This window comes from Wyeomyia smithii, chromosome 3, assembly GCF_029784165.1.
Source record: "Wyeomyia smithii strain HCP4-BCI-WySm-NY-G18 chromosome 3, ASM2978416v1, whole genome shotgun sequence".
NCBI lineage: Eukaryota > Metazoa > Arthropoda > Insecta > Diptera > Culicidae > Wyeomyia > Wyeomyia smithii.
Window position 1 is genome coordinate 165,861,231 of NC_073696.1, and position 27,586 is coordinate 165,888,816.

At 37.8% G+C, this 27,586-nt stretch overlaps 1 protein-coding gene across 1 annotated transcript in view; it reads right to left on the reverse strand.

Moving 5' to 3' along the window:
• Positions 1-27,586, reverse strand: part of LOC129727465 (acyl-CoA synthetase short-chain family member 3, mitochondrial) — a 279,456-nt gene that overhangs the window by 205,957 nt on the left and 45,913 nt on the right. The window contains exon 2 of the mRNA XM_055685325.1: positions 23,647-23,815. Coding sequence (XP_055541300.1) covers positions 23,647-23,815 — 169 coding nt within the window. The remainder of the gene's footprint in view (positions 1-23,646; positions 23,816-27,586) is intronic.

Consider the following 27,586-nt stretch of genomic DNA (forward strand, 5'->3'; position numbering starts at 1 on the left):
CTTTGGGAATTGAAGTTCAAACTGAACTTGGGATTTTATTTATTGCCGCAGCATATTTACCATTTCAATGCACACGCGAGCATAAAAATTATTTTAAAGGTGATTTACAAAAACTCACCAGAAATCGTTCGAATTTTTTTATAATGGGCGATTTTAACGCTAAACATCGTTCATGGAATAATTCTCAAAGTAATTCCAATGGCAAAATTTTATTCAATGATTGTTCTTCAGGATACTATTCTATTTTGTCTCCGAATAGTCCTACATGCTTTTCTTCTGTGAGAAATCCACCAACAATTGATTTGGTGCTAACAAAACAAAGTCATGTATGTAGTGAATTGATCACACATGCTGACTTTGATTCTGACCATCTTCCAATAACTTTTTCTTTATCACATGTATCAGTTTTAAACCCTTTGAGCTCTGTTTTTAATTATAACAAGGCTAATTGGGAAAGATACAAAACTCATATTGAGAAAAATTTCAATAATGAGCTTGATTTGCAAAACGAAGTGAATATTGATTCCGCTTCGGAAGCATTAAAATGTGCAATTGTTGATGCCAGTAGTTATTCTGTTCCAAAGGCTCAAGTGAAATTTGATTCACCAATAATTGACGAAAATCCTCAACTTCTAATTCGTTTGAAAAATGTCCGCAGACGTCAATATCAACGTTCTCGTGACCCTGTTTTTAAAACTATTTATAAAGATTTACAGAAAAAGATTAAACATAGATTTACTCTTTTGAGAAATCAAAAGTTTGAGACTAAAGTTCAAAATTTGAAACCATATTCAAAACCCTTTTGGAAGCTGTCGAAGATACTTAAGAAACCTTCAAAGCTTATTCCAGTTTTAGAAGATGATGAACGTTTTCTTGTATCCAATGAACAAAAGGCTCAAAGACGTGCTCAGCAGTTTGAGAGTGTTAATAACTCAAATTTGAATTTTGTGAGTCCAATTGAAAATGAAGTCACACGTCAATTTGATTTAATTTCTTCCCAGAACTTTTTACCTGCAGAAATAATTGAAACTAACTTGAATGAGATGAAATCAATTATTAAAAAGTTCAAAAATATGAAAGCACCTGGTGACGATGGAATCTTTAATATACTAATCAAACATCTTCCTGAGAGCACAATGGAATTTTCAGTAAAAATTTTCAATTGCTGCTTCAAAATTGCATATTTTCCCAAATTATGGAAAAATGCAAAAATTACTCCAATTTTAAAACCGGAGAAGAATCCAGCTGAAGTCTCAAGTTATCGACCAATCAGTTTGCTTTCTTCAATAAGTAAACTGTTTGAGAGAATTATTCTTAACAGAATGATGTCACACATCAACGAGAATTCAATTTTTGCAGATGAACAGTTTGGATTTCGCCATGGGCATTCCACAACTCATCAATTGCTCAGAGTTACTAATATGATACGAGCTAACAATTCTGAAGGTTATTCCACTGGAGCTGCTCTTTTAGACATAGAAAAAGCATTCGACAGTGTTTGGCATAAAGGTTGGATTGCGAAATCGCAAACTTTTAACTTCCCAATTTTCCTAATCAAAATTTAAAAAAATTATCTTACTGATCGAACTCTGCAGGTTGACTATCAGAATTCAAAATCTGATAGATTTCCTGTCAGAGCAGGTGTGCCTCAAGGTTCTGTCTTGGGTCCAGTCCTTTACAACATATTCACTTCAGATCTTCCTAATTTGCCTCCAGGACGCACAAAGTCATTGTTTTGCGATGACACAAGCATTTCCGTAAAAGGAAAAAGTCTTCGTGTCATATGCAGTCGATTGCAGAAAAGTTTAGATATTTTTTCTTCCTACTTGCAAAACTGGAAAATCTCTCCCAATGCTTCTAAAACTCAAATGATAATTCTTCCGCATAAGCCTAGGGCTTCTTTCCTCAAGCCAAACAATAATCACTTTGTCAAGATGAATGAGGTTATTTAAGTTGGTCTGACAAGGTTAAGTATGTGGGACTAATTTACGATAAAAAAAATATTTTCAAAGAGCACATTGAGAGTATACAAGCCAAGTGCATCAAATATAAGAGATGTTTAATCCTCTCATTGGCAAGAATTCTAAACTTTGTTTAAAGAACAAACTTTTGATTTACAAACAAATTTTTAGATCAGCAATGCTTTATGCTTTACCGATCTGGCCAAGTTACTGTTCAACAAGGAAGAAAACGCTTTAAAGGATTCAGATAAAACTCTGAAAATGATTTTGAAGCGTCCTCCTTGGTTTGATACACTCGAATTACATAGACTTACTGGTGTTGAACCATTAGAAGCTATGTCAAATGAAATTATTAACAATTTTCGACAAAAATCGTTGCAATCCTCAATTGCTACGATAAGCCCTCTTTATAGCCAATAAGTTAGCAATTAAGTTAGTTGTAAGTTTACTTCCCCTTTTCTGACAAGTAGGTTTAAATCCCTACGAATGATAAGTCCTAATTGCGAAAGCAAACAAATCCTAACAATTAAAATTGCAAATTTCTAACAGTGTTGAGAAGTCACCATTTGTAATTGGACACACATACTCATTATTTACTAATATTTATCATAAATACTTAAGCTACTAATGAATTCCCCCCTTCAAAAAAACACTATTTTAAAGCGTATGCGCATAAGTCAAGAAACAAGCCAAAAGGACTGGAAATGGGACCAAAGAAATTTTCTACTTATGTATAATTCAACGCCCCATACCATAACAGAAATAGCACCCTCAAGCTCAATGTTTGGCAGAATCTAGAGAGATAAACTAGGGTAGATAATATATTTTGGACATGCATATATTTTGGACAGGCTGGGTATATTATCAGCTTTTAATGCGTAATTAAAACATATAATCTTCATACCAGTATGCTGCCTATAATCGCATACCAGTCTTATATAGATTTTTATCGTTTTTGAGTTAAGTATCAGAATCCATCTATTTCTTGCTTTACTATCGATTAAGGAAACAAAAAAGTATGTTTTGTTTGGAAAAAATCAGTAAAAAATATAAGGTCAAATTGTCCCATCTTAAAAATAATCGCATATCAGTCCCACCAAATGTTTTGCCTGAGTGTGGCCATATTTTTTTCTTCAATCCATATAACAAATATTTGGTACTGTTCTTCAAGCTTCTTGCTTTAAAAAATTATCAAATTATTACTTAATGCAAGGTTGTTTCAAATAAATTTCACACAAAAGGTAATTTTGAATAGACACTGAAACTGCAACTTTTTCTGAAACTTTGTTCCCAAAAGGTTATTGGTTTCTTCAATCAGAAGAATAATAGCCTTGAGCAATGCTGCTTTCTGTAAGGAGTTTATTTCCTGTGGATGATCTGCCCACTTCGAATGATCATTCAAGTTGAAATTGTCAAAACTCAGAAGAAATCGTTTTCAGTTGCTTAGCTTAAAACAGTTTGTACCTCTTTTCATCGCCGTCGTCTTCCGTCAAGTCACTTTTGTAATGAAATTGGAAACTTCCGTTTCTCAATACCACTTTTCCAATATGCTAAATGCACGGTCTAATTCGGAATAATTTTATTCAGCACGTATTGCGAAACACTGAAGACGTAAGAAAGGAAATTATTCAGTAGCTTATCAAAAACTTCAACCTTATATTTTGCTTTTTTAACGACGACCTTAAAGCCGGGGTAAGTAGAGGATGGACCTCTCCACCATTCTCTATGCAGCATATTTGGAGGCTGTCTGCGGCCATAAATGTCTGCCCATTCTCAAAATACTTGAGAAAAATATGGCTACTCCTACACCGTGCGGTTGAAGGTGAGACTGGTATGGTATTATTTTGCTATTCTAAACCAATATCTGAACTGTCGTTTTCAAGGCTGTATGGTAATCTAGACAAAATGTTTCAAATTACACAAAAAAATCATAACTTAAAATTTGTTGACTCAAGACTTCCATTTTTCAGTCAAAACCAAGAGGAACAGAGGAAAACCGACTGTACTTCAAGAAGCTATAAATCTAAATAAAACAGAAACACCGTCAAATCAGTTGACTTACCGCACTTTTATTAGGTTAACACACATTTGTTTACTTACTACTCTTAGAAAATTATTCAAAACTCTAAAATTTGTACTGTCCAACATGTATTCAAAAAAATGAGAAGAAATATATTTTGGACATCATTTTGATCTGTGAAACAAAAAAAGAGCGTTTCAAAAAATTTCACATTGCCAGGCAAGCGCTTTGTTCATTCTGACAGCTCATTGTTTACCGTCTTTATCAGATTGGAGTTACTTTGGTGTTATATAATCTCAAAAAGGATTACGCAAAGAAAAACTACTCAGATTTTGAGGCTCTGTGAGTATTTTGAACCCTTATATCACTCCCCTGACTACACCGCTGCATGTTTTTTTAAATTGAAAATGAATCGTTCAATAGGTAACACGTAGACACTACATCAACTGGTGGTCAATATACAAAAAAAGCGTTTGGTAAATAAAAATATATTGTCCCTTCACAAAAAAATTAGAATGCAGGGTATTTTTAAGAAAAAGAAGAAGCAACACTCGTAACTGACAGACATCTCAAACACTGGTAAAAAAGTGCTGTAAGGAATAGCACTCGATACACGTTCAACTGGGGATAGTGAAATGTTCGTAATTGAAATACAAAAATATCCGAATAAGTTTTATTCTCTACACCTCACTAGTTAATTAGAGTCTTTTTATTTGTTTCATAGGTTTTCGTTTGTCTTGATCGAGCAAAGAATATCATATTTATCATCAAAGGCATGTACGATTTATTGCCATCAGCGATGGGCACCATTTCGCCTATTTTTAGATCGGTTAGTGAATATGATACGACAACATCGGGTACGGGTTTGTTAAAGTTCGCATGCTTTTGGTGATTTGATGTATTTATCACAACAATGCCATGATATATAAAATAAAAGTCGTGGGACAACTATGTCTTTTTTTTTATTCTCGCTTATTTTCCGTCGGTCTAGTTCCGCCACTATTGTGGCCAATCACCGACGCCCAGGGAGGCGACTCCACACCCAGGACCCTAACTCACGACCCGTTTATTAACGGACCGGCGCCAGCGGCTTTACTTCCTCATGCGATGGAAGGCGTGATACCAGAGATTTTTCGCCTCAGAAAATCTCCCGGTGTCGGCTAGGATTGAATCTAGACCAGTTTGGTTGGTTGTGAGTGGATCACGCCACCTCACAACCATCGACACCTATGTCGGCGGTGGGATTCGAACCCAGGCGTCGAGCGTGGTTGGCGGAGACGTTACCAACCACACTAGGCCCCCGCTCTAACAACTATGTCTATAAAGCTCAATTTTGAAGATGCAGGAGACAGACATAGAAACGATGCGCTGTAGACTTTTGCGGAACTGGAAGACATTTATGTTATCTCAGGAAACAAATTTTCAAAAAAAAAAGACTATCTGAAGCATAGGAATTCTCAAGCTGGAACCAACAGAAGTTATGGGGAAACTAGGCTTTCAAATTTCGTTTAGCGGTAGGGCTCAGAAGCTTCGGTTTTTCGAAAAATGTCCTCAATGGTAAAAGTAAATTAAAGCTGAGAGAGTTCCCAGCTGAAAAATATAGAAATATTTTTTTTACCACAAAAGATCAAAACAATGGTCGCAGTGATCCAAATCTTACAAAAAAAAACACTAGATTTTAACGTTTATTGCATCTCTAAGGAATTTGGCATCACAATTTTTTTTTATCGAACATTTTTTTATTGGTAAAAAAGTATAATTTTACCCGCACGACTTCCCGAAGTCCGATTGTGCAGAAATTTAGAATAGTGACTTTTTTCGAGAAGACGAAACTCTTGAGCCGTACCTCTAAATCTCTGAACGAAATTCAGAGGTCTTTTTCCTATTATCTCATCGACACATTTTTTTGTTGAGGTTTTAACCGGCGGTCATTCACCAGTCAATGAAAACTATGTTATATTGCATACTGTTTAAGCAACATCAAATAATGGATTATAACTAGTTTATTCGTAGAACATTCTGATTGCAAACCATATCAATGCGCCTCTGCTGCATAGTCGCGGGCAAGGAATCAAGGGGGCTTCAATGCTATTCAATTTCAATTGAAGTAAATTAAGAGTGCATACGCTTTGACAAACAAGTTCATGAGTCGCATTTTCATCGGTGCTGTCTGAGATTGTCATTTTCGGTTGTCAGTTAGAGCGCAAAATTCTAATTTTTCTCTGAAATCACAATACCAAACGACTTTTACAGAGTTTATATATATAAGGGCATCTTCAGCTGTGGTCCAAATCGTTGTTTTTTCTATTTTTTTGGAACAAACTCAAATTCACTGCTGCACCGGTGGTGTAAATTTTGTTTTATACCAGATCTAAATTGAAAAAATTTGAAACTGGTATACGTTTTGGTCTATTTTTGTCATTTTTTGGAACAAGAAATAGATCGTTCTAAAACCCTTTGTACGCTGCCAATAGGTAGGTAAAATGTCATATTTCAATTGAACACCTCATTTTTGGCTATTTCCATATAAGCGTTTTGCGAGTGTTGGGGAATAAACAAAACAAAGATTTTTTATGACAACTCACAATTCATTTTTGTGGCTTTTCTGAAGCAGAATATGAACAGGTTTGTCGTTTTTGGCATCAAGAAAACCGAGCAGCAAAAGGGGGAATTCTGAAAGACCATAACTGTCGCCTTAATTGTATTGGGACTAGAGGAGAACTTAAGAGGCCATAAAAATGTTCCTCGAAGACAATGAACTGAACACGTTCAAAATGCTGGGGTGACATCGCTCCTTTTTAAGCTTGAAGCATAACTGGCAGTGTGTGACCTACTCGAGAATAGCGAAAATCGTTCGAATCGAGCTGCGCAATGCCACCCAATATCCTCAAAACCCAAACCAAGTTTGAAGAACTGCAAGATTTTAAAAGATTGATGAGACGAAAACGGGAGATGAACATCTACGTGATCAAATATTTTTCGCTATCCCCCGAAACCAAGTAGGGTTTCGGAGCAGAAATTTTAGATCATACCAATCCATCCTGAGAAATGCATTGACGCTTGGGTCAAACCGTCAAATCCATAAAGTCTTGTGGATATAAAGTGTCTTGCCAAAGTAATCGTTTAATGTGCGTAAAAATTATCGAATTTCCGTTTGTTAAATATTGAGTGTTTCTCATTATAACAAGTCTCATTAACTGATAGCATGGGGTATTGAATTGTTGACAGTGTGACAGATGTCAGCGGTTTGAAACAGCAAGATATACAACACCGGTGCGGAGAACGAAAAGTTGGTCTATATTAGCTGGTTCTATTCAGGTTTCGCTGGTGTAAATCTAGTATAAAGTTGTTTCAAAAATAGACCACCGCTGAAGATGCCCTAAGGATGCACTCGTGCGCGATTGATTACAGTTGAGGAGGCGGGTGTGGTTGGTATTGGTCTTGAATGATTCAAATCTTGTCCACGTTGTATATCAATGGTTCCATACTTTCAAGGGTAAGAAACATTTCATTGAATGCGTTAAAATATAGAAAAAAAATCAGATGTCCAAAATATATGCAAGAATATCTCAGGTGTCCAAAATACATTTTGGACAATGTCCCCAATATATTTTGCCTGTCCAAAATATATTTAAAACACCTTTCGAAAATAATGCTCTATTAGAAACATCTCCTGATAATATTGTGGAGTGTCATGCTCGTTTGAATAATGATACTTGTGGTATTGTTTGCATGCTTTCAGATACCATTTTTTTGTTTGTTTGCTAGAGATATTTACAATTTCATCTGAATGACTCCTTAGCCTGTCCAAAATACATGATTTACCCTACCTAGCATTAATGAATCAGCAGCACTACTTACAGAAGGCGTGAGTGATCGCGATTGGATGAAAAAATTACAAGCAACGGAACTGTGTGATACTCGTAGGCAAGCTAGAAAAAGCAACTTGGTAGAGGGTGATCTAATGGTAGCGAAACGTACTGTAAAAGAAAACAAACTGTCAAGCAACTTCACTCCGAAACTTTTTGAAATCTTAAAACGAACGGGGACAGAGGCAGAAATTCGATCCAAAAGTAGCGGGAAAATATACAATCGGAACGTCTCACATCTAAACAAAATAAAAATTTGAGAAATCGTGAGCACATAGCACACAAGACGTACAAAAGAAATGAAAGTGACTTTTAGTAAGCTAATAATATCGACCTTCTTTGATCAAATACTAGAGAAAAAAATTCATTAAACAAATTTTATCGAAATTTTCAGATCAAAAACAAGGCTATATCTGAGACCTTGTTTGTTTGAAATAATCAAGGAAGATCTGATCAAATCATGATGAAAAAAATATTTCAAAAATATATAAAGAAAAAACTATAAGTTTTTTCTATTCTTATTTCAAACGACCAGTAGGAGAATATACGGAAAAATTAACTTGGTTGCGTTTTTCTACGACCTTTTTTAATATCATAGAGATATCGACATCAGCCAAACAAACGTACTGAAATTGTTGAAGGGTTTTGAAATCAGCAAATTATTATGAGTTCTGAACCCAACGGGATTCCCCCAGCTATTAAGGGGTGATATCCACCAAATTCTAAAAAAAACAAGGCTATTTCCATGATTTTTTTTAAAGGGCATTTGAGATGTAAGGTATATAAATAATATATCGTTGGATTAAGCAACTGTTGGAGAATAGAAAAAAAAATTATTGCTATTTTTTTTTTCATTATCTACATAAGTGTCTCTAGTGAAGTACACATGATTATATTTTTAGAATTTTTCTTCGGTTTGGAAAGCAAAAATTCTTTTTCGACAAAAAAAAATAGACTTTAATTGTTCATAACTTTTGTTGTTGTTAATCAATCGCTAAAATCGTGTGTACTTCACTAGATAATTTAATTAAGAAGCTGCAGTGAAGATTTCAAGTCAATCGGATGTGAACTTTTCCAGTTCTACTGCTCGCCGATTTTGAATACATGGTTTTGGGCAAAAAGCGTTTAAAGTTTCAAAATGCTATAAATCTTAAGAATCGCGAAAATAAAGCTCCTAATAATTTTACCACGCCCCCGGCGGAAGCCTGTTTGGTCTAACCGACATCTTCGTGAGCTAAGACGATTACGTAACGCAAAAAATCCGATTTTTGGACCCCACCCCCCATATGTAACGAAACGTAACGCCAACATCTACCCCCATAAAAATTACGTAACGCTGCAGAAGAATTTCCGAAAGTGGGCTCCTACCAGTGTGTTCTTGGGAATGAAAACGCGGAAACGCTTGATGGTACAATTTGTTCTTTATTCAAGAAACACTTTTCAAGTGTATTCGGTTCCACTACTGTAAACACATCTCGAACGGAGAATGCCATTCACGACGTTCCTCATAACGTGGTAAACCTGAGTAGCTTATGTTTTACTGATGAAGATGTACACTGAAAATATTTTTTCGTTATTCCTACTCATGCACATTTCGTAAACATGAAATTCATAGATTGTACAGCACTTTTGTTGATTGTATAGAACATTCGTATTGCCAAATATCGAATAGAATTGCAACATTACGCAATTTGTACAATTAACGAATGTTCTTTCGTATGAACGTGGATAACAACGAGGAATTACTTGAATGTGTTCTGTTATTTTTGATTTCGTAACATGTTTGGGTAAAAGCAAAATAGCAGGAGAGACACATGTATTTGTCTCTGTCTATCATTATTGGGAATATAGCATAAAGAAATTTATGAAAAGTTTTTTCATGTTGTTGAAAATATTGAATCTAAGCTGTTACCTGAAGTAAAACTCCACATATACGGTGATTTCAATCAACACAACATTGATTTTATTCCGGACATCGATAACCATAGTATTTTACTTCCAATTATTGGCGAAAATTAAACGCTGCAACTTCTTTTTGATAAAACCTCTAGTCTTGGCCTTAATCAGATAAATCTAGTGAAAAATGGACAAAATTGTTATCTAGATCTGTTTTTTTTTTTTTTTTTCTTCACATAACATTTATTTGACACGGCACAAATACAATTTAATGTTTAACGGCGCCAATTATATCTGATGACTTAAAAACTAAAGCAAATTTTTTATCCTCGCTGCCGACTACGAGCTGAAATTAAGTCTAACTTAAAACTAGCATGGGATTTCCAATCAGTGTTTTGTTGTTCAATGGTCGTCTGATAATCGTCGAATGGCATGTATGGATTCGTTCTGCTGAGCCACGATGTCTTGAGTTGGGACAGAGGCTCGTAGTCCTTGGGTCCTGGTTCTGTTGTGCGGGGTCTGGTTGCTGGTTTTGTGCTTAAGGTTCAAACGTGTTCTTGTCGTTTTGTTGGGTGTAGACGGAGGGGAACGGGACTAGACTGGGGCGTGGATGGATTTCAGGAAAACGTATATAAGGGACATGTAGGATAGGTCACGGCTCGCCAAGACATCACGAACAGGAACAGCCGGCTGTCTACCCTCGGCCTGCAGGGAAGCTATTAATTTAGACCTGGCGTCACGGTGTACAGGGCATGACCAAACCACATGCTCTATGTCGTGATAACCTTCACCACAGGCACAGATACCACTTTCCCCGAGCCCAACACGACGGAGGAGCGCGTCAAATCTATAGTGATTGGACATAAGCCGGGACATCACGCAAATGAAATCCCGACCTACATCCAACCCCTTGAACCACGGGTTCGTCGATACTTTGGGGATTATGGAATGTAACCACCTTCCCAATTCCCCTCTGGTCCAAGCATTTTGCCAACTGATGATCGTATTCTGACGTACAAGTGCGAAAAATTCATTAAAGGCAATTGGTCTTTCATAAATATCACCGTTTGTTGCGCCCACCTTAGCCAAAGAGTCCGCTTTCTCATTACCCGGTATCGAGCAGTGAGAAGGGACCCACGCTAAGGTAATCTGAGTAGATTTTTCGGATAAAGCACTCAGATGTTCCCGTATTTTCCCCAGGAAATACGGAGAGTGCTTAACATCTTTCATCGATCGGAGAGCCTCAATGGAACTGAGACTGTCCGTAAAGATGAAATAATGGTCCGTGGGCATTTTTTCGATAATCCCTAGGGTGTACTGAATTGCAGCTAATTCTGCGACGTTAACAGAAGCAGGATTATCGAGCTTATGGGAGACGGTTAAATTGTTATTGAAGATACCGAAGCCAGTGGACCCATCAAGAAGTGATCCGTCAGTGTAGTACATATTGTCGCAGTTGATGTTTCGATATTTATTGGAAAAAATTTTAGGGATCTGCTGCACGCGTAAATGATCCGGGATTCCACGAGTTTCTTCTATCATGGATGTATCGAAAAACACAGTAGAATCAGAAGTATTTGATAAGTCGACACGATTTGGAATATTCGAAGAAGGGTTAATATTTTGGGACATGTGATTGAAATACAATGTCATAAAACGGGTTTGAGAATTAAGTTCGATTAACCTTTCAAAATTTTCAATCACGGGACGGTTCAAGACCTCACATTTGATTAGAATACGAGAAGACAGGCTCCAGAAGCGGTTTTTCAATGGTAGTACTCCAGCTAAAACCTCCAAACTCATCGTATGGGTCGACTGCATGCAACCTAAGGCGATACGCAAACAACGATATTGTATTCGCTCCAGTTTGATCAAATGTGTGTTTGCTGCGGAGCGGAAGCAGAAACACCCGTATTCAATAACAGACAATATCGTTGTTTGGTAAAGCCTTATAAGGTCTCCTGGATGGGCTCCCCACCATTGTCCGGTTATTGTACGAAGAAAATTCACTCTTTGTTGACATTTTTTCATCAGATACCTCACGTGACAACCCCAGGTGCCTTTAGAGTCGAACCAGACACCAAGATATTTGTGTACCAAAACCTGAGAAATCGTTTTACCCATTAATTGTGTTTGAAGCTGAGCAGGTTCATGCTTCCTAGAAAAAACTACTATCTCAGTCTTCTCCGGAGAGAATTCGATACCTAGCTGTAAAGCCCAAGCAGACAAATTGTCCAAGGTATCTTGCAATGGTCCTTGCAAATCGGCAGCTTTGGCTCCTGTAACAGAGATTACACTGTCGTCTGCAAGTTGTCTTATCGTGCATGAATTTGCCAGACATTCGTCGATGTCATTTACATAAAAGTTGTAAAGAAGGGGGCTTAAACATGAGCCCTGGGGAAGACCCATGTAGCTAATGCGAAAAGTTGCCAAATCGCCATGCGTAAAATGCATGTGCTTTTCGGACAACAAGTTGTGCAAAAAATTGTTCAAAATTGGAGAAAATCCTTGTCGGTGAAGTTTACCCGAAAGAATGTCAATAGAAACGGAATCAAAAGCCCCCTTAATGTCCAAGAACGCAGACGCCATTTGTTCTTTACGAGCATACGCCAGCTGAATATCTGTTGAAAGCAACGCAAGACAATCATTCGTCCCTTTGGCACGGCGGAAGCCAAATTGAGTTTCTGATAGTAGACCATTTGATTCGACCCAGTGGTCTAAACGACGGAGTATCATTTTTTCCATCAATTTCCGGATACAGGATAGCATTGCAATCGGCCTATAAGAGTTGTGATTAGAAGCTGGTTTCCCTGGTTTTTGGATGGCGATCACCTTCACTTGCCTCCAATCCTGCGGTACAATGTTTTGCTCCAGGAACTTATTGAACAAGTTCAACAAGCGCCTCTTGGCATTGCCGGGTAGATTCTTCAACAAGTTGAATTTGATTCTATCTAATCCAGGCGCGTTATTGTTACAGGACAGGAGGGCAACTGAAAATTCTGCCATCGTAAAAGGTGATTCTATCGCGTCGTGGCCCGGAGACGCATCGCGAACAATATTTTGCTCAGGAACAGAGTCCGGACATACTTTCCTGGCAAAATCAAATATCCACCTACTTGAAGACTCCTCGCTTTCGTTGACCGTTACGCGATTCCGCATTCTTCGGGCTGTGTTCCAAAGAGTGCTCATCGATGTCTCCCTCGACGTCTCGTTCACGAACCGACGCCAATATCCACGTTTCTTTGCTTTAGCCAAGCTTTTAAGCTTGGTATCAAGCTCCGAATACCGTAAATAGTCGCCAGGTATACCTCCCGTCTGGTAGGCCTTAAACGCGTCGGATCTTTGCGTGTAGACATCGGAGCACTCTTGGTCCCACCACGGAGTGGGAGGCCGTTCTTTGATCGTTACGCCGGGATATTTCTTCGTTTGGGCTTGCAACGCGGCGTCGAGAATCAAGCCCGCGAGGAGGTTGTATTCTTCAAGTGGTGAATGATGTTGAATCGACTCGACCGCTTTTGAAATCATTTCCTCGTATAACTTCCAATCGACATTTCGTGTGAGGTCATACGGAATGTCAATTGGTCGCATGCGAGTTGACCCGTTAGTAATTGAAATAAGAATAGGCAGATGGTCGCTACCGTGAGGATCGAGGATTACCTTCCATGTGCAATCCAACCGTAGCGACGTCGAACATAAGGATAGATCCAAAGCGCTTGGGCGCGCTGGAGGTTTCGGGATACGTGTCATTTCACCGTTGTTTAAAATAGTCATGTCGAAGTCATCGCAAAGGTTATAGATTAAAGAGGAGCGGTTATCATTGTATGGGGAACCCCAAGCCACGCCATGAGAGTTGAAGTCTCCCAAAATCAAACGTGGCGAGGGAAGAAGTTCTATTAAATCAAAGAGCAGCCGTTGCCCAACCTGTGCTCTGGGGGGAATATATATTGAGGCAATACAAAGCTCTTTACCTTGTATTGTCATTTGACATGCGACAACTTCGATGCCTGGAATCGAGGGGAGGTTAATACGATAGAAAGAATAGCACTTTTTAATCCCTAAAAGTACTCCTCCATATGGGGTGTCTCGATCAAGGCGAATAATATTAAAATCATGGAAGTTGAGATCAATATTTGAAGTAAGCCAAGTTTCACAAAGGGAAAATGCATCGCATTTGTTTTTATTTATCAAAACTTTAAACGAATCAATTTTTGGTAAAATACTTCTACAATTCCACTGTAAGACAGAGATAGAATCCTTCATATACGCAGTTGAATTAGGCATCGAAGGATACAATCGCTGCAAGGAGAGGCCATTGGGCAGTCAACTGCTTCAAAAATGATCTAACTGTTGGGAGGAATGCTGTAAGAAAAATTTTAATTGGATCGGGTACATTGAAAGTTTCAAAAATCCAGTCCACAATGTCAGAAAATTTCACTAATCCAGAGTTTGTTTCATCAACTGGGAGTGTAAAAGGAGCAACTGGGGTTTTAGATGTTCCTGGCAGTGCTGGGAACTCCTTCTGGGACTTTAAATTTGCCAGCCCAGGAGGAGTTTGCTTCGGTTTTTCCGCAGCACTGTTTGGTTTGTTTGTAACCTTCATTTCACTTTGAGAAATCTTAGGACCTTTTCTGGGAAGTTTAGGAGAGGAAACACTTTTCCTCTTTCTAGACTCCCCAGGATTGGCGTAAGATGCTCCCGCTGGTGAATCGTCAGAATCGGTTTCCTCAGAGGGCAACAGATCGAAGGGGTTCGAAGTAACGGGAGAAGTGGTAACGGTCTTCTTCAGCATGTCAGCGTAGGAACGCTTTGAACGCTCTTTGAGAGACCGTTTTATTTTATCCCTGCGCTGCATGTACACCGCACATGTCGAGAGCTCATGCAGACTTTCTCCGCAGTGAATACACTTTTCAGCGTTAACACTGCAAGAATCTTCCGCATGAGACTCCCCACACTTGCCACAACGTGCCTTATTGCAGCAGTAGGCAGCTGTATGGCCTAACTGCTTGCAATTCAGGCAGTTCATGACGCGGGGCACGTAGAGCCTCACAGGGAGACGAACCCGGTGGATCGAGACGTGGCTTGGTAGTGCAGACCCGGCGAACGTAACTCGAAACGAGTCTGACGGAGTGTATACTGTTTTGCCACCGATGATCGATGCTGACCGCAATTGCTTGCAGTCGAGCACCTTTACTTCGGGACACGTTTTGTTCTTAAAGCACCCTTTGGCACTTTGCAGTATACACTCGACGGACAGACTCGAATCGGTTATGACACCGTCGATCTCCACGTCTCGTGCGGGTATGTAAACGCGATACTCGCGTGTGAAGAGCTCAGAGCAAGCTATATCGTTGGCCTCTTTCAGGTTACCGACCACGACACGGAGCTTGTTAGGCCGGACCTTGGAAATTTCGGTCACGCCCTTGTACTCCTTCGTCAGGTCTTTAGAAATCTGCAAGAGGTTCAACTTTTTCGATTTCGGTCCTGCCTTTGGCCGAAAATAAACAGTATAGCTGCCCTGGGCTCCGTCTGGGTAAAGCCTGGGGCGAGGGGGGACTGAAGGATGAACAGGGGAGGGGGTAACAGAAGGGTCAGGGTCAGAGGGGTTCGGGGATGGTGGCGCGGGAGGCGAGGGATCTACATCCATCGCGCTATGTTTAGCGCACTAGCGCTGACAAGAACACGTACCTTTTTATTTCTCCCTTCCAGTAAGGTTGGTTGTCCGATCGTTCGAAGTAGCAGCCGTTACAGCCAGCAGCACCAATACAGCAGCACCAAACAGCCACCAGCAGCGAGCCAGGTGTGAGATCACTCCACACAGCGATACGACTTGCTGACACTGATGGCTTCTTCTTTTTCCTCGTTTGTGTCTCGTCCACTGCTGTAGCACAATCCAGCCAGCAGCCAAATCGGCTTACGCACCAGCTGGCAGTCACGATGCGAAACAGTTGCACAAAGGAACGACCTTGAACCCGGATTTATTTCACTCGACCAGGCAAACAATGCCAACACTTGTTCACACGTCTTTTGTTTTATACTCTATCGGACCGATCACCAAACACGTCCAGTACTGATGCGTGTTCGGCACAGAATGATCTAGATCTGTTATTGTCCAACATAAGTGACGAATTCATTACAACCATTATGGAAAAACGAAGTTTATCATACAGCAATAGAGTTTTCTTTATTTGTGCATGTGAATAAAAGACCTGATGAATATGAAGTCGAAGATGTTTTGCAAACTATGATGAATTAAAACATAAACTAAATAGTATCAACTGGCAAGATGTATTGTGTGAAGATGGAAACGTCGATTCGGCTATAGAAAATTTTTATAAGATATTATCTGATTTATTTATTAGCGAAATACCATTGAAAAGAAGAAGACGTCATGGCAATTCCAAATACCCAGTCTGGTACAATAGAGAAATTAAAAACTTAAAAAATCGCAAACAAAAACCACATAAAAATACAAAATTTATAAAAATCGTGATGCTTTAACAACTTACCTTAAGATTTGCGGCGAATTAAACGATGCCATTAGTAACGCGTTTGAAGAGTTCACACTAAAAACTGAGCTTGAAATCACATCTTGCCCAAAAATTTTTTTCAAATATGTTAAATCAAAGTTAAAATCTGAAAATTTTCCTTCAAAAATGCAACTGCATGACAAAGTTGAAGAGAACCCGGCAGACATCCCCGATCTATTTGCTAATTCTTTGCAACAAAATTACACAACTTTCTCAGAATCTGATCGTGTCTATACATTCTTCACCAACTTTCCTGAGTTTCCCAACTATTTCAATATTGAACATGTCAGCGCACGCGAAATTGAAGATACTTCAGAAGCTTTGGATGCGTCTAAAGGTCCGGGACCAGACGTAATTCCGCCAGAATTTATGAAACATTTAGCTAAAGAGCTAACTTCCCCACTGTTGTCGATTTTCAATATGTCGCTGGAATCCGATTGCTTCCCAAAATCTGGTAAACATTAGCAACTATCGAGGCATAGCCATTCTTTCTTGTATTCCTAACTAGGGTAAGACACTATTAATATATTGCGAAATATTTCCAATATTCAATATTAAAAAGTATTTACCGTTCCATTTTCGGGCCCCTTTTTATCTATATCATAGCTCATTGCCGTTACATCAAGCGTTACATTATCGTTGGAGGTTGTCAATTGACAGATAAACGATAAATATCAAAATATATCAACCAATATCGTGTAAAATCATCGAATATTTTTCATAAAAATAAAGGTGTCTAGCCCCTAGATACCTAAGCTTTTGAAGCAATAATAAACAAAAAGTTATTCCTCCAAATAAAAAATAGAATTACTCCAACGCAACACGGTTTTTTCAAAGGGCGCTCAACAACAACTAACTTACTCGAGGTTATTAACTTCTCTTTGAACGCAATGGATAAAGGAAATTATGTTGAAACATTGTATACTGACTTCAGGAAAGCTTTCGATCGCATTGATATACCCCTGCTTCTCTTCAAGTTACGAAAAATTGGAATTCATCCACAATTACTCAAATGGATTGAATCGTATTTGACAGATCGTCAATAAACAGTCAAATTTAAAGGTAGACTTTCGAAACCTATTCAGGTAACCTCAGGAGTTCCTCAAGGCACTCACTTGGGCCCTCTACTATTTATATTATTTGTAAACGGCATTTCCTTTATTCTAAGACATGTAAAAATTCTTATTTATGCCGACTACGATTTCGTTGCAGAAAACAACAAAAGGTTTTGTATATAAAACAAACGTTTTTGTGGAATAAACTAAAATATATTTTCAGTTTACTGAAGGCCACTACGAAATTGAAACCTTCAACTTCAACTGGACCTGACGGTATCCCAGTCATTATTCTGAAAAGATGTGCCATCGCGCTCTGTGCTCCATTGATGATGATATTTAACAACTCACTGCTTGAAGAAGTCTATCATGTTCCCGGTTTATAAAAAGGCGACAAACACGATATAACGAACTATCGAGGAATAACCTCACTATCCGCTGGATCAAAATTAATTGAGATTGTCGTCGGCATCGTTCTACTTTGTAAGTTCAAGACATATATCTCGTTAGACCAACATGGCTTTTACCCCGGTAGATCGACAACAACTAACTTGCTACAGTTCACATCTAATTGTATGAAAAACATGGAGAACGGGATGCAAGTGGACACTGTCTACACCGACCTGAAAGCAGCGTTTGATCGTGTTGATCACACCATTCTTTTGGCCAAAATTGAACGTCTTGGTGCATCACACCATTTCACCAAGTGGCTGAAATCATACCTCGTTGACCGCACACTCTGCATAAAGCTAGACAAAAAAAATCCGTTTCCGTGGAACTATAATGTATCCGGAGAAATACTCGGTAGTCAAGGATTTAGGTGTACTACTTGACTCACAACTATCACTAATACTCTCATATCATTGCGCATGTTAGCAAGAACCTGGGTTTCATCATGAGAATAGCCAAAGAGTTTACCTTTGGAAACAGAGAGTTTACATTTTGGAAACATCGGCTATAGTATGGAGTCCCTACACTGACATTTGGATCAAATGAATTGAGTCAGTACAGGCCAAGTTTCTTCGTTATGCTTTAAGATCACTCCCATGGCGTAATCCTGATCAATTGCAAACATATGCCAATCGATACAAATTACTTGGTATTGACACACTGGCAAAGAGAAGAAATGTGTCCAGGGCCGTATTTGTAGGAAAATTACTGATCGGCGAAATAGACGCTCCAAATATTCTGTCTGAAATTCACATGAATATGCCCTTCAGAAATCTGAGATCACGACACTTCCTGCGTCTCCCATTTCAACGAACTGATTATGGTCAAAACGAACCCATAAGGGGGATGTGTAGCGTCTTTAATAATGTTTTGAATTGTTTGACTTCAATGAATCAAGTGTTACTTTAAAAAATAGACTTAAGCGAATGTTATAATATGTTAGTCAGTGTCAGCTTTGTAGCAATAATGTGCCATTGTTAATTCACTTAATTCATGATTTGTAAATGTTTAAATCGGGGTTTTTACGCGCACTTGAGGGTTTCGCAAGGAATGCCTCAAGTGGACTTTTCCCGCCACACTTCATTAAGATCTAAAAAGTCAGATGATGAATGAATAAATAAATAAATAACTTCTACTAGTTTACAAAGCCTCGAAATAAAAAAAAAATACGTGCATCGTCAAAATAAACGAAAAAAGTGAGTTTGGAGCATAGAAGTTGTTCGGTAAAAATTTATTTAAACGAACTTTGAGTTTAGATCAGTACTTGGACGATGTAGATTTTAATTCTAGGGTAGTTTTTGCATAATTTAAGCCAATAAAAAATAAATATAAAAAGTGTATTCGGTTCCACTACTGCAAACACATCTCGAACGGAGAATGCCATTCACGACGTTCCTCATAACGTGGTAAACCTGAGTAGCTTATGTTTTACCGATGAAGATGTACACTGAAAATATTTTTTCGTTATTCCTACTCATGCACATTTCGTAAACATGGAATTCATAGATTGTACAGCACTTTTGTTGATTGTATAGAACATTCGTATTGCCAAATATCGAATAGAATTGCAACATTACGCAATTTGTACAATTAACGAATGTTCTTTCGTATGAACGTGGATAACAACGAGGAATTACTTGATTGTGTTCTGTTATTTTTGATTTCGTAACATGTTTGGGTAAAAGCAAAATAGCAGGAGAGACACATGTATTTGTCTCTGTCTATCATTATTGGGAATATAGCATAAAGAAATTTATGAAAAGTTTTTTCATGTTGTTGAAAATATTGAATCTAAGCTGTTACCTGAAGTAAAACTCCACATATACGGTGATTTCAATCAACACAACATTGATTTTATTCCGGACATCGATAACCATAGTATTTTACTTCCAATTATTGGCGAAAATTAAACGCTGCAACTTCTTTTTGATAAAACCTCTAGTCTTGGCCTTAATCAGATAAATCTAGTGAAAAATGGACAAAATTGTTATCTAGATCTGTTATTGTCCAACATAAGTGACGAATTCATTACAACCATTATGGAAAAACGAAGTTTATCATACAGCAATAGAGTTTTCTTTATTTGTGCATGTGAATAAAAGACCTGATGAATATGAAGTCGAAGATGTTTTGCAAACTATGATGAATTAAAACATAAACTAAATAGTATCAACTGGCAAGATGTATTGTGTGAAGATGGAAACGTCGATTCGGCTATAGAAAATTTTTAAAAGATATTATCTGATTTGTTTATTAGCGAAATACCATTGAAAAGAAGAAGACGTCATGGCAATTCCAAATACCCAGTCTGATACATAAGAGAAATTAAAAACTTAAAAAATCGCAAACAAAAACCACATAAAAATACAAAATTTATAAAAATCGTGATGCTTTAACAACTTACCTTAAGATTTGCGGCGAATTAAACGATGCCATTAGTTACGCGTTTGAAGAGTTCACACTAAAAACTGAGCTTGAAATCACATCTTGCCCAAAAATTTTTTTCAAATATGTTAAATCAAAGTTAAAATCTGAAAATTTTCCTTCAAAAATGCAACTGCATGACAAAGTTGAAGAGAACCCGGCAGACATCCCCGATCTATTTGCTAATTCTTTTCAACAAAATTACACAACTTTCTCAGAATCTGATCGTGTCTATACATTCTTCACCAACTTTCCTGAGTTTCCCAACTATTTCAATATTGAACATGTCAGTGCACGCGAAATTGAAGATACTTCAGAAGCTTTGGATGCGTCTAAAGGTCCGGGACCAGACGTAATTCCGCCAGAATTTATGAAACATTTAGCTAAAGAGCTAACTTCCCCACTGTTGTCGATTTTCAATATGTCGCTGGAATCCGATTGCTTCCCAAAATCTGGTAAACATTAGCAACTATCGAGGCATAGCCATTCTTTCTTGTATTCCTAACTAGGGTAAGACACTATTAATATATTGCGAAATATTTCCAATATTCAATATTAAAAAGTATTTACCGTTCCATTTTCGGGCCCCTTTTTATCTATATCATAGCTCATTGCCGTTACATCAAGCGTTACATTATCGTTGGAGGTTGTCAATTGACAGATAAACGATAAATATCAAAATATATCAACCAATATCGTGTAAAATCATCGAATATTTTTCATAAAAATAAAGGTGTCTAGCCCCTAGATACCTAAGCTTTTGAAGCAATAATAAACGAAAAGTTATTCCTCCAAATAAAAAATAGAATTACTCCAACGCAACACGGTTTTTTCAAAGGGCGCTCAACAACAACTAACTTACTCGAGGTTATTAACTTCTCTTTGAACGCAATGGATAAAGGAAATTATGTTGAAACATTGTATACTGACTTCAGTAAAGCTTTCGATCGCATTGATATACCCCTGCTTCTCTTCAAGTTACGAAAAATTGGAATTCATCCACAATTACTCAAATGGATTGAATCGTATTTGACAGATCGTCAACAAACAGTCAAATTTAAAGGTAGACTTTCGAAACCTATTCAGGTAACCTCAGGAGTTCCTCAAGGCACTCACTTGGGCCCTCTACTATTTATATTATTTGTAAACGGCATTTCCTTTATTCTAAGACATGTAAAAATTCTTATTTATGCCGACTACGATTTCGTTGCAGAAAACAACAAAAGGTTTTGTATATAAAACAAACGTTTTTGTGGAATAAACTAAAATATATTTTCAGTTTACTGAAGGCCACTACGAAATTGAGACCTTCAACTTCAACTGGACCTGACGGTATCCCAGTCATTATTCTGAAAAGATGTGCCATCGCGCTCTGTGTTCCATTGATGTTGATATTTAACAACTCACTGCTTGAAGAAGTCTATCATGTTCCCGGTTTATAAAAAGGCGACAAACACGATATAACGAACTATCGAGGAATAACCTCACTATCCGCTGGATCAAAATTAATTGAGATTGTCGTCGGCATCGTTCTACTTTGTAAGTTCAAGACATATATCTCGTTAGACCAACATGGCTTTTACCCCGGTAGATCGACAACAACTAACTTGCTACAGTTCACATCTAATTGTATGAAAAACATGGAGAACGGGATGCAAGTGGACACTGTCTACACCGACCTGAAAGCAGCGTTTGATCGTGTTGATCACACCATTCTTTTGGCCAAAATTGAACGTCTTGGTGCATCACACCATTTCACCAAGTGGCTGAAATCATACCTCGTTGACCGCACACTCTGCATAAAGCTAGGCAAAAAAAATCCGTTTCCGTGGAACTATAATGTATCCGGAGAAAAACTCGGTAGTCAAGGATTTAGGTGTACTACTTGACTCACAACTATCACTTATACTCTCATATCATTGCGCATGTTAGCAAGAACCTGGGTTTCATCATGAGAATAGCCAAAGAGTTTACCTTTGGAAACAAAGAGTTTACATTTTGGAAACATCGGCTATAGTATGGAGTCCCTACACTGACATTTGGATCAAATGAATTGAGTCAGTACAGGCCAAGTTTCTTCGTTATGCTTTAAGATCACTCCCATGGCGTAATCCTGATCAATTGCAAACATATGCCAATCGATACAAATTACTTGGTATTGACACACTGGCAAAGAGAAGAAATGTGTCCAGGGCCGTATTTGTAGGAAAATTACTGATCGGCGAAATAGACGCTCCAAATATTCTGTCTGAAATTCACATGAATATGCCCTTCAGAAATCTGAGATCACGACACTTCCTGCGTCTCCCATTTCAACGAACTGATTATGGTCAAAACGAACCCATAAGGGGGATGTGTAGCGTCTTTAATAATGTTTTGAATTGTTTGACTTCAATGAATCAAGTGTTACTTTAAAAAATAGACTTAAGCGAATGTTATAATATGTTAGTCAGTGTCAGCTTTGTAGCAATAATGTGCCATTGTTAATTCACTTAATTCATGATTTGTAAATGTTTAAATCGGGGTTTTTACGCGCACTTGAGGGTTTCGCAAGGAATGCCTCAAGTGGACTTTTCCCGCCACACTTCATTAAGATCTAAAAAGTCAGATGATGAATGAATAAATAAATAAATAACTTCTACTAGTTTACAAAGCCTCGAAATAAAAAAAAATACGTGCATCGTCAAAATAAACGAAAAAAGTGAGTTTGGAGCATAGAAGTTGTTCGGTAAAAATTTATTTAAACGAACTTTGAGTTTAGATCAGTACTTGGACGATGTAGATTTTAATTCTAGGGTAGTTTTTGCATAATTTAAGCCAATAAAAAATATGACAAAAAAAATTGTTTTTGGTGGAAACTACCCCTTAAAGTATTGCTCCATTATTTTGACATTTCATTATGTTACTAAAATTCGGCAAACTCGTGAAAATAAAAATCGGATTATCGGATCGGATCGGATTTCACTAAGAAACAGCTATTTGTAATTACCTATGCATTGCTATTATTTTTTGCTTTTCAGAACTTTCCGGAACAATTATTGTCAATAAGAACATATTCTTACAAACAGAAAATAGAATTACTTCGACTTACCGATTTTTTTTCTAACAAGCAGTCTAATACAAAAGAAAAATGTCGAATTTAGTTCAAGTCACATGTGAAGTCTCCTGTTTAGGTCCTATATTATTTGGTTTATTCAAATGATAATTTTCATGTTTCATACTTTGATAATTTTCATGTTCCATACTCCATACTTATAAGTATTAGTTATTTTTTTATTGTAACTACAACTACCTGCAGTTGAATGCAAACAACTGCAATAACATTGAATATTGTTTACTAGTACAAATAACATATAGTATGTAAGAAGGTTATAAGTGTGCTTGTAGCATACTTCGCTTTGACGAAAGTAAAATGTGTTCAATAATATTTCGATTTGAACTTACCACTTTGTAAAAGGCGGGTTACTGTCTTCCAAAACTTTATCCCAATGCCTGTCCCAATCTATAAGTTGCTCTGCGAGATCTCCCCAGAATGTTTGTGGTTCCTGAATTGATCTGTGGTAAACATCCGAGTATAATGGATTAACTAGCCCATGTATTGGTAACGGTGATGCTATAAAATAAAAAAAGAAGTAAGTAACTAGATCTGAAAAATATCTAATATCTCAAAGTAATGCAAAACGTCGAAACGGTTGCAAGCAGATTACAGTAGAGCGATGCAAATGTTCGCACAGGACGAAAGTTGATCATGTAGTGAGGTACAGTACGAACCTACTTGTTTTCGCAACAGAACTTTTGTAAAAACAATATCATATAATTCGGGTTTGTTACCAAGGCGTCGTACACAAATTACGTAACGCTAAAAACCTAGATTTCAGACCCCCTCCCCCCTATGTAACGATAAGTAACGTTCGATATGACTCCCCCCCCCCTAAAATGACGTAACGCTGGACAACCTGTCCCCCTCCAAATTTGCAGTTTTGAGCTAACATCACAGTTACGTAACGATCTTAATTACCCCCCCTCCCCCCTATGTAACAATAAGTAACGCAGACTTAACCCCCCTCCCCCCCCCTTCATGCGTTACGTAATTTGGATTCCCCTTTCTTTCTTTCTTATCGTTATACAATTCAGATCAGATTCTCTAAAAAAATCACATGTGTTTTGAATCCACGTTGCGGGTTTGAATTGAATGTTCAGCCACAGACTAACAGACGTAACACTGAAACCTAGCTTCATCGCCACAAAAAAAAGAGTTTTTCAAATTTTCAATCGAGTTAAAGTCACCGCTCGATAACCCCGTCTGGGGCACTGTCAAGCAATCTCAAACATTTTTTGTGGTTCCCAATTTGACACAAGCGCTGGTGTCGGAAAACAAGACGCGGCGCGAACACGGCAGTAGATTGTGCTAGTGTTACTAACGTAGAGTACTGGTATTATTCGAATTCGAAAATTTGTTCGAAGTGTTATGTATGTTAGTCTGTGGTTCACCATTTGTTGTTGCATGCGCTGAAAGATTTTTGGCAATATATGAACCTCTTACAAGAGCGATAAACCACAGACTAACAGACAAAACAAATAAACGATAGTAACACCTGCAACATCTGCTGCCGTGTTCGCGCTGCGTCTTGTATTTCGACGACAGCGCTAACGTACGTGCATATGTCAAATTGGGAACCACAAAATATGTATGAGATTGCATGACAGCGCCCCAGACGGCGTTATTTGATTGGAAATTAAAAATGATCGTTTTTTGTGGCGATGGAGCTAGCTTCCAGTGTTACGTCTGTTAGTTTCTGGATAAACATCCAATAGTCGAAAACTATGGAACTTAGATAATTAGGTTGTTGTGCGCTGGCGGTGTTTCATAAGCTCGCGTCTGCGAAAGATATACTCAATAAACTTCTGGTCAAATACAGTTTGTTCAGCAGCATTTTATCGTTTCTGTCTTAAATTCTTTTTTTTTTCAATAAAATTTATTTATTTATTTATTTAATGCTTAAGTAAGGATGCGCCATAGATTTCTGATACTTTAATACTCTTCGCAAAAAAAAAACTGATTTTGTTTTGTCTTCCTGATCGATAATACCCACCTGGTACGATGCGAGCCCAAGCTGGTATGTTTGAACAACGGTTGGGACAACTTATGAGAGTGAAAAGTTTCTGTGCCCTGAACAATGGAAATTGACACTTATGAGAATGGTTCCAATACTTTTCTATAAGAACCATAACACTCACAGAGAAATATCAGCTAAAGTGAATAAAGTTTACGCCCTTCAGAAAACTGTCTCACAGTATATTTCATTCTAACATGTTCAGTCTGGTTCAAAATGCCCTCGAAACCAGAGGAACGGCGCGCTCGCATTGCATAATTCTTCGTAGTAAACGAAGATCATGGAAAAAGTAGACTGTGGACCATATCAAGAGTGAAAATGTACCGGTTTTCACCGTATACCGTGTCCTGACTTCAATTCGGAAAAATGGTAGCGGCCGTTTAACGAAGATAATAAATAAGAAAACACCCCACTTCCTTGTTCAACAACAAGGATTCGATAAGTCAACAGGAAGCAGCCTGAAAGTTCCGTTTTTCGAAGTCATACATCTGCAAGACTTTGCAGAAGGAAGGAATAGTGTGAAAAAAGAAAACCAGATCTCCAGAATACACAGACGATCAAATCCAAACGGTGAGATCCCAATGCCGCTGGATGACTCGGAAGTAAGGCGGAAAGTGTTTCATTCTGGATAATGAAAGTTACTTTCCTCTATCGAAGTCTCACATGCCTCGAAACGACCGAATCTACACTAGAAACAAATCTACTACTCCTCCGAAAGTGATTTTCCAGTTCAAGAACAACTTTGAATTGCCGGTTATGTTGTACATCGTAGTATCCGATAAGGAAATGCAGCCTTGAACCACGGCTTCAGCGGTTTGGCCATTAACCAGTAGTGTACCAGAAGTAATGTTTGCAGAAAATACCGATTCCATTGATTTAAGAAAACATCACTCGGATGTAGAATACGTGTTTTGACCGGACAAGGTATCATCGCACTACGCCAAAAATATACGGATGTGCCAAACGACAGAAATCCAACAAACCTGCCGCAGTTTCGTTCTATCGTAGATTTTTTTTTGGTTTTTTGAGCTTCAAAGATAATTAGATAATTGAAAGGCCGCGAACTCATCAACAGAAGCTGCATGCAGAAAATCGATGTAGCTTCCGCCCAGCGGTCATGTTCCAGTATCATGACTAAGCAGCGCCGCACGGCAGATGACGGGCCGTATCTAAGTGTTCACTAATCGCGTTTTGAAGACTTAAGTTAAGACTTCATATGCAATTAATCAGCTTGAGGAAAAATTCTCTGTTGTTCTTTTCTTGACCCGTTTTTTTCAGTTTTAGTGGTCCTAAGGACGATTAGGTTTGTATTTTCGAGATGATTCACATATTTTATTATAATCGATTATTATGCCTATATGTAAAAATACAATTAGCTTATTAAATATATTATATACATACATATATATATATATATATATATATATATATATATATATATATATATATATATATATATATATATATATATATATATATATATATATATATATATATATATATATATATATATATATATATATATATATATATATATATATATATATATATATATATATATATATATATATATATATATATATATATATATATATATACATAAATATATATATATATATATATATATATATATATATATATATATATATATATATATATATATATATATATATATATATATATATATATATATATATATATATACGTCCGGAATAAGTCGATGCGTCCATCTACCCTTTGCGGAATTGGACCATTCCTGCTGCCATCTGATCATCGAGAATGACCTTCTGGTGCCTCGTATACCCCTTGTGTCACGTTGATCGAAGCATTCTACGTCCTCCTTAATGGCTATGCTGATAGGCATCATGCCGGACAGGACGCAGATTGCGTCGTATGACACTGTACGGTACGCGCTCACAACCCTCAGGCACATGAGCCTGTAGGTACTTTCCAGTTTACGACGATGACTGTTGGTACCTAACGCTTTGGACCACGCTGGCCTACCATACCTAAGTATTGACGAAACCACGCTGGCAAGAAGTTTACGCTTGCTGCCATATACCGCTGAGCTATTGGACATCATTCGAGATAGTCCTGCAGCGGCCGTTGAAGCCCTCTTACAGGCATAGTCGACGTGACTCTTAAATGTGAGCTTATCGTCAACCATAACCCCCAAGAGCTTCAAGAAACGCCTTGAGGTAATGGTGCAGTCACCGACTCTGACCACCGCCTGTTGCTCTGATTTGCGGATGTTTACAACCGTAACCTCC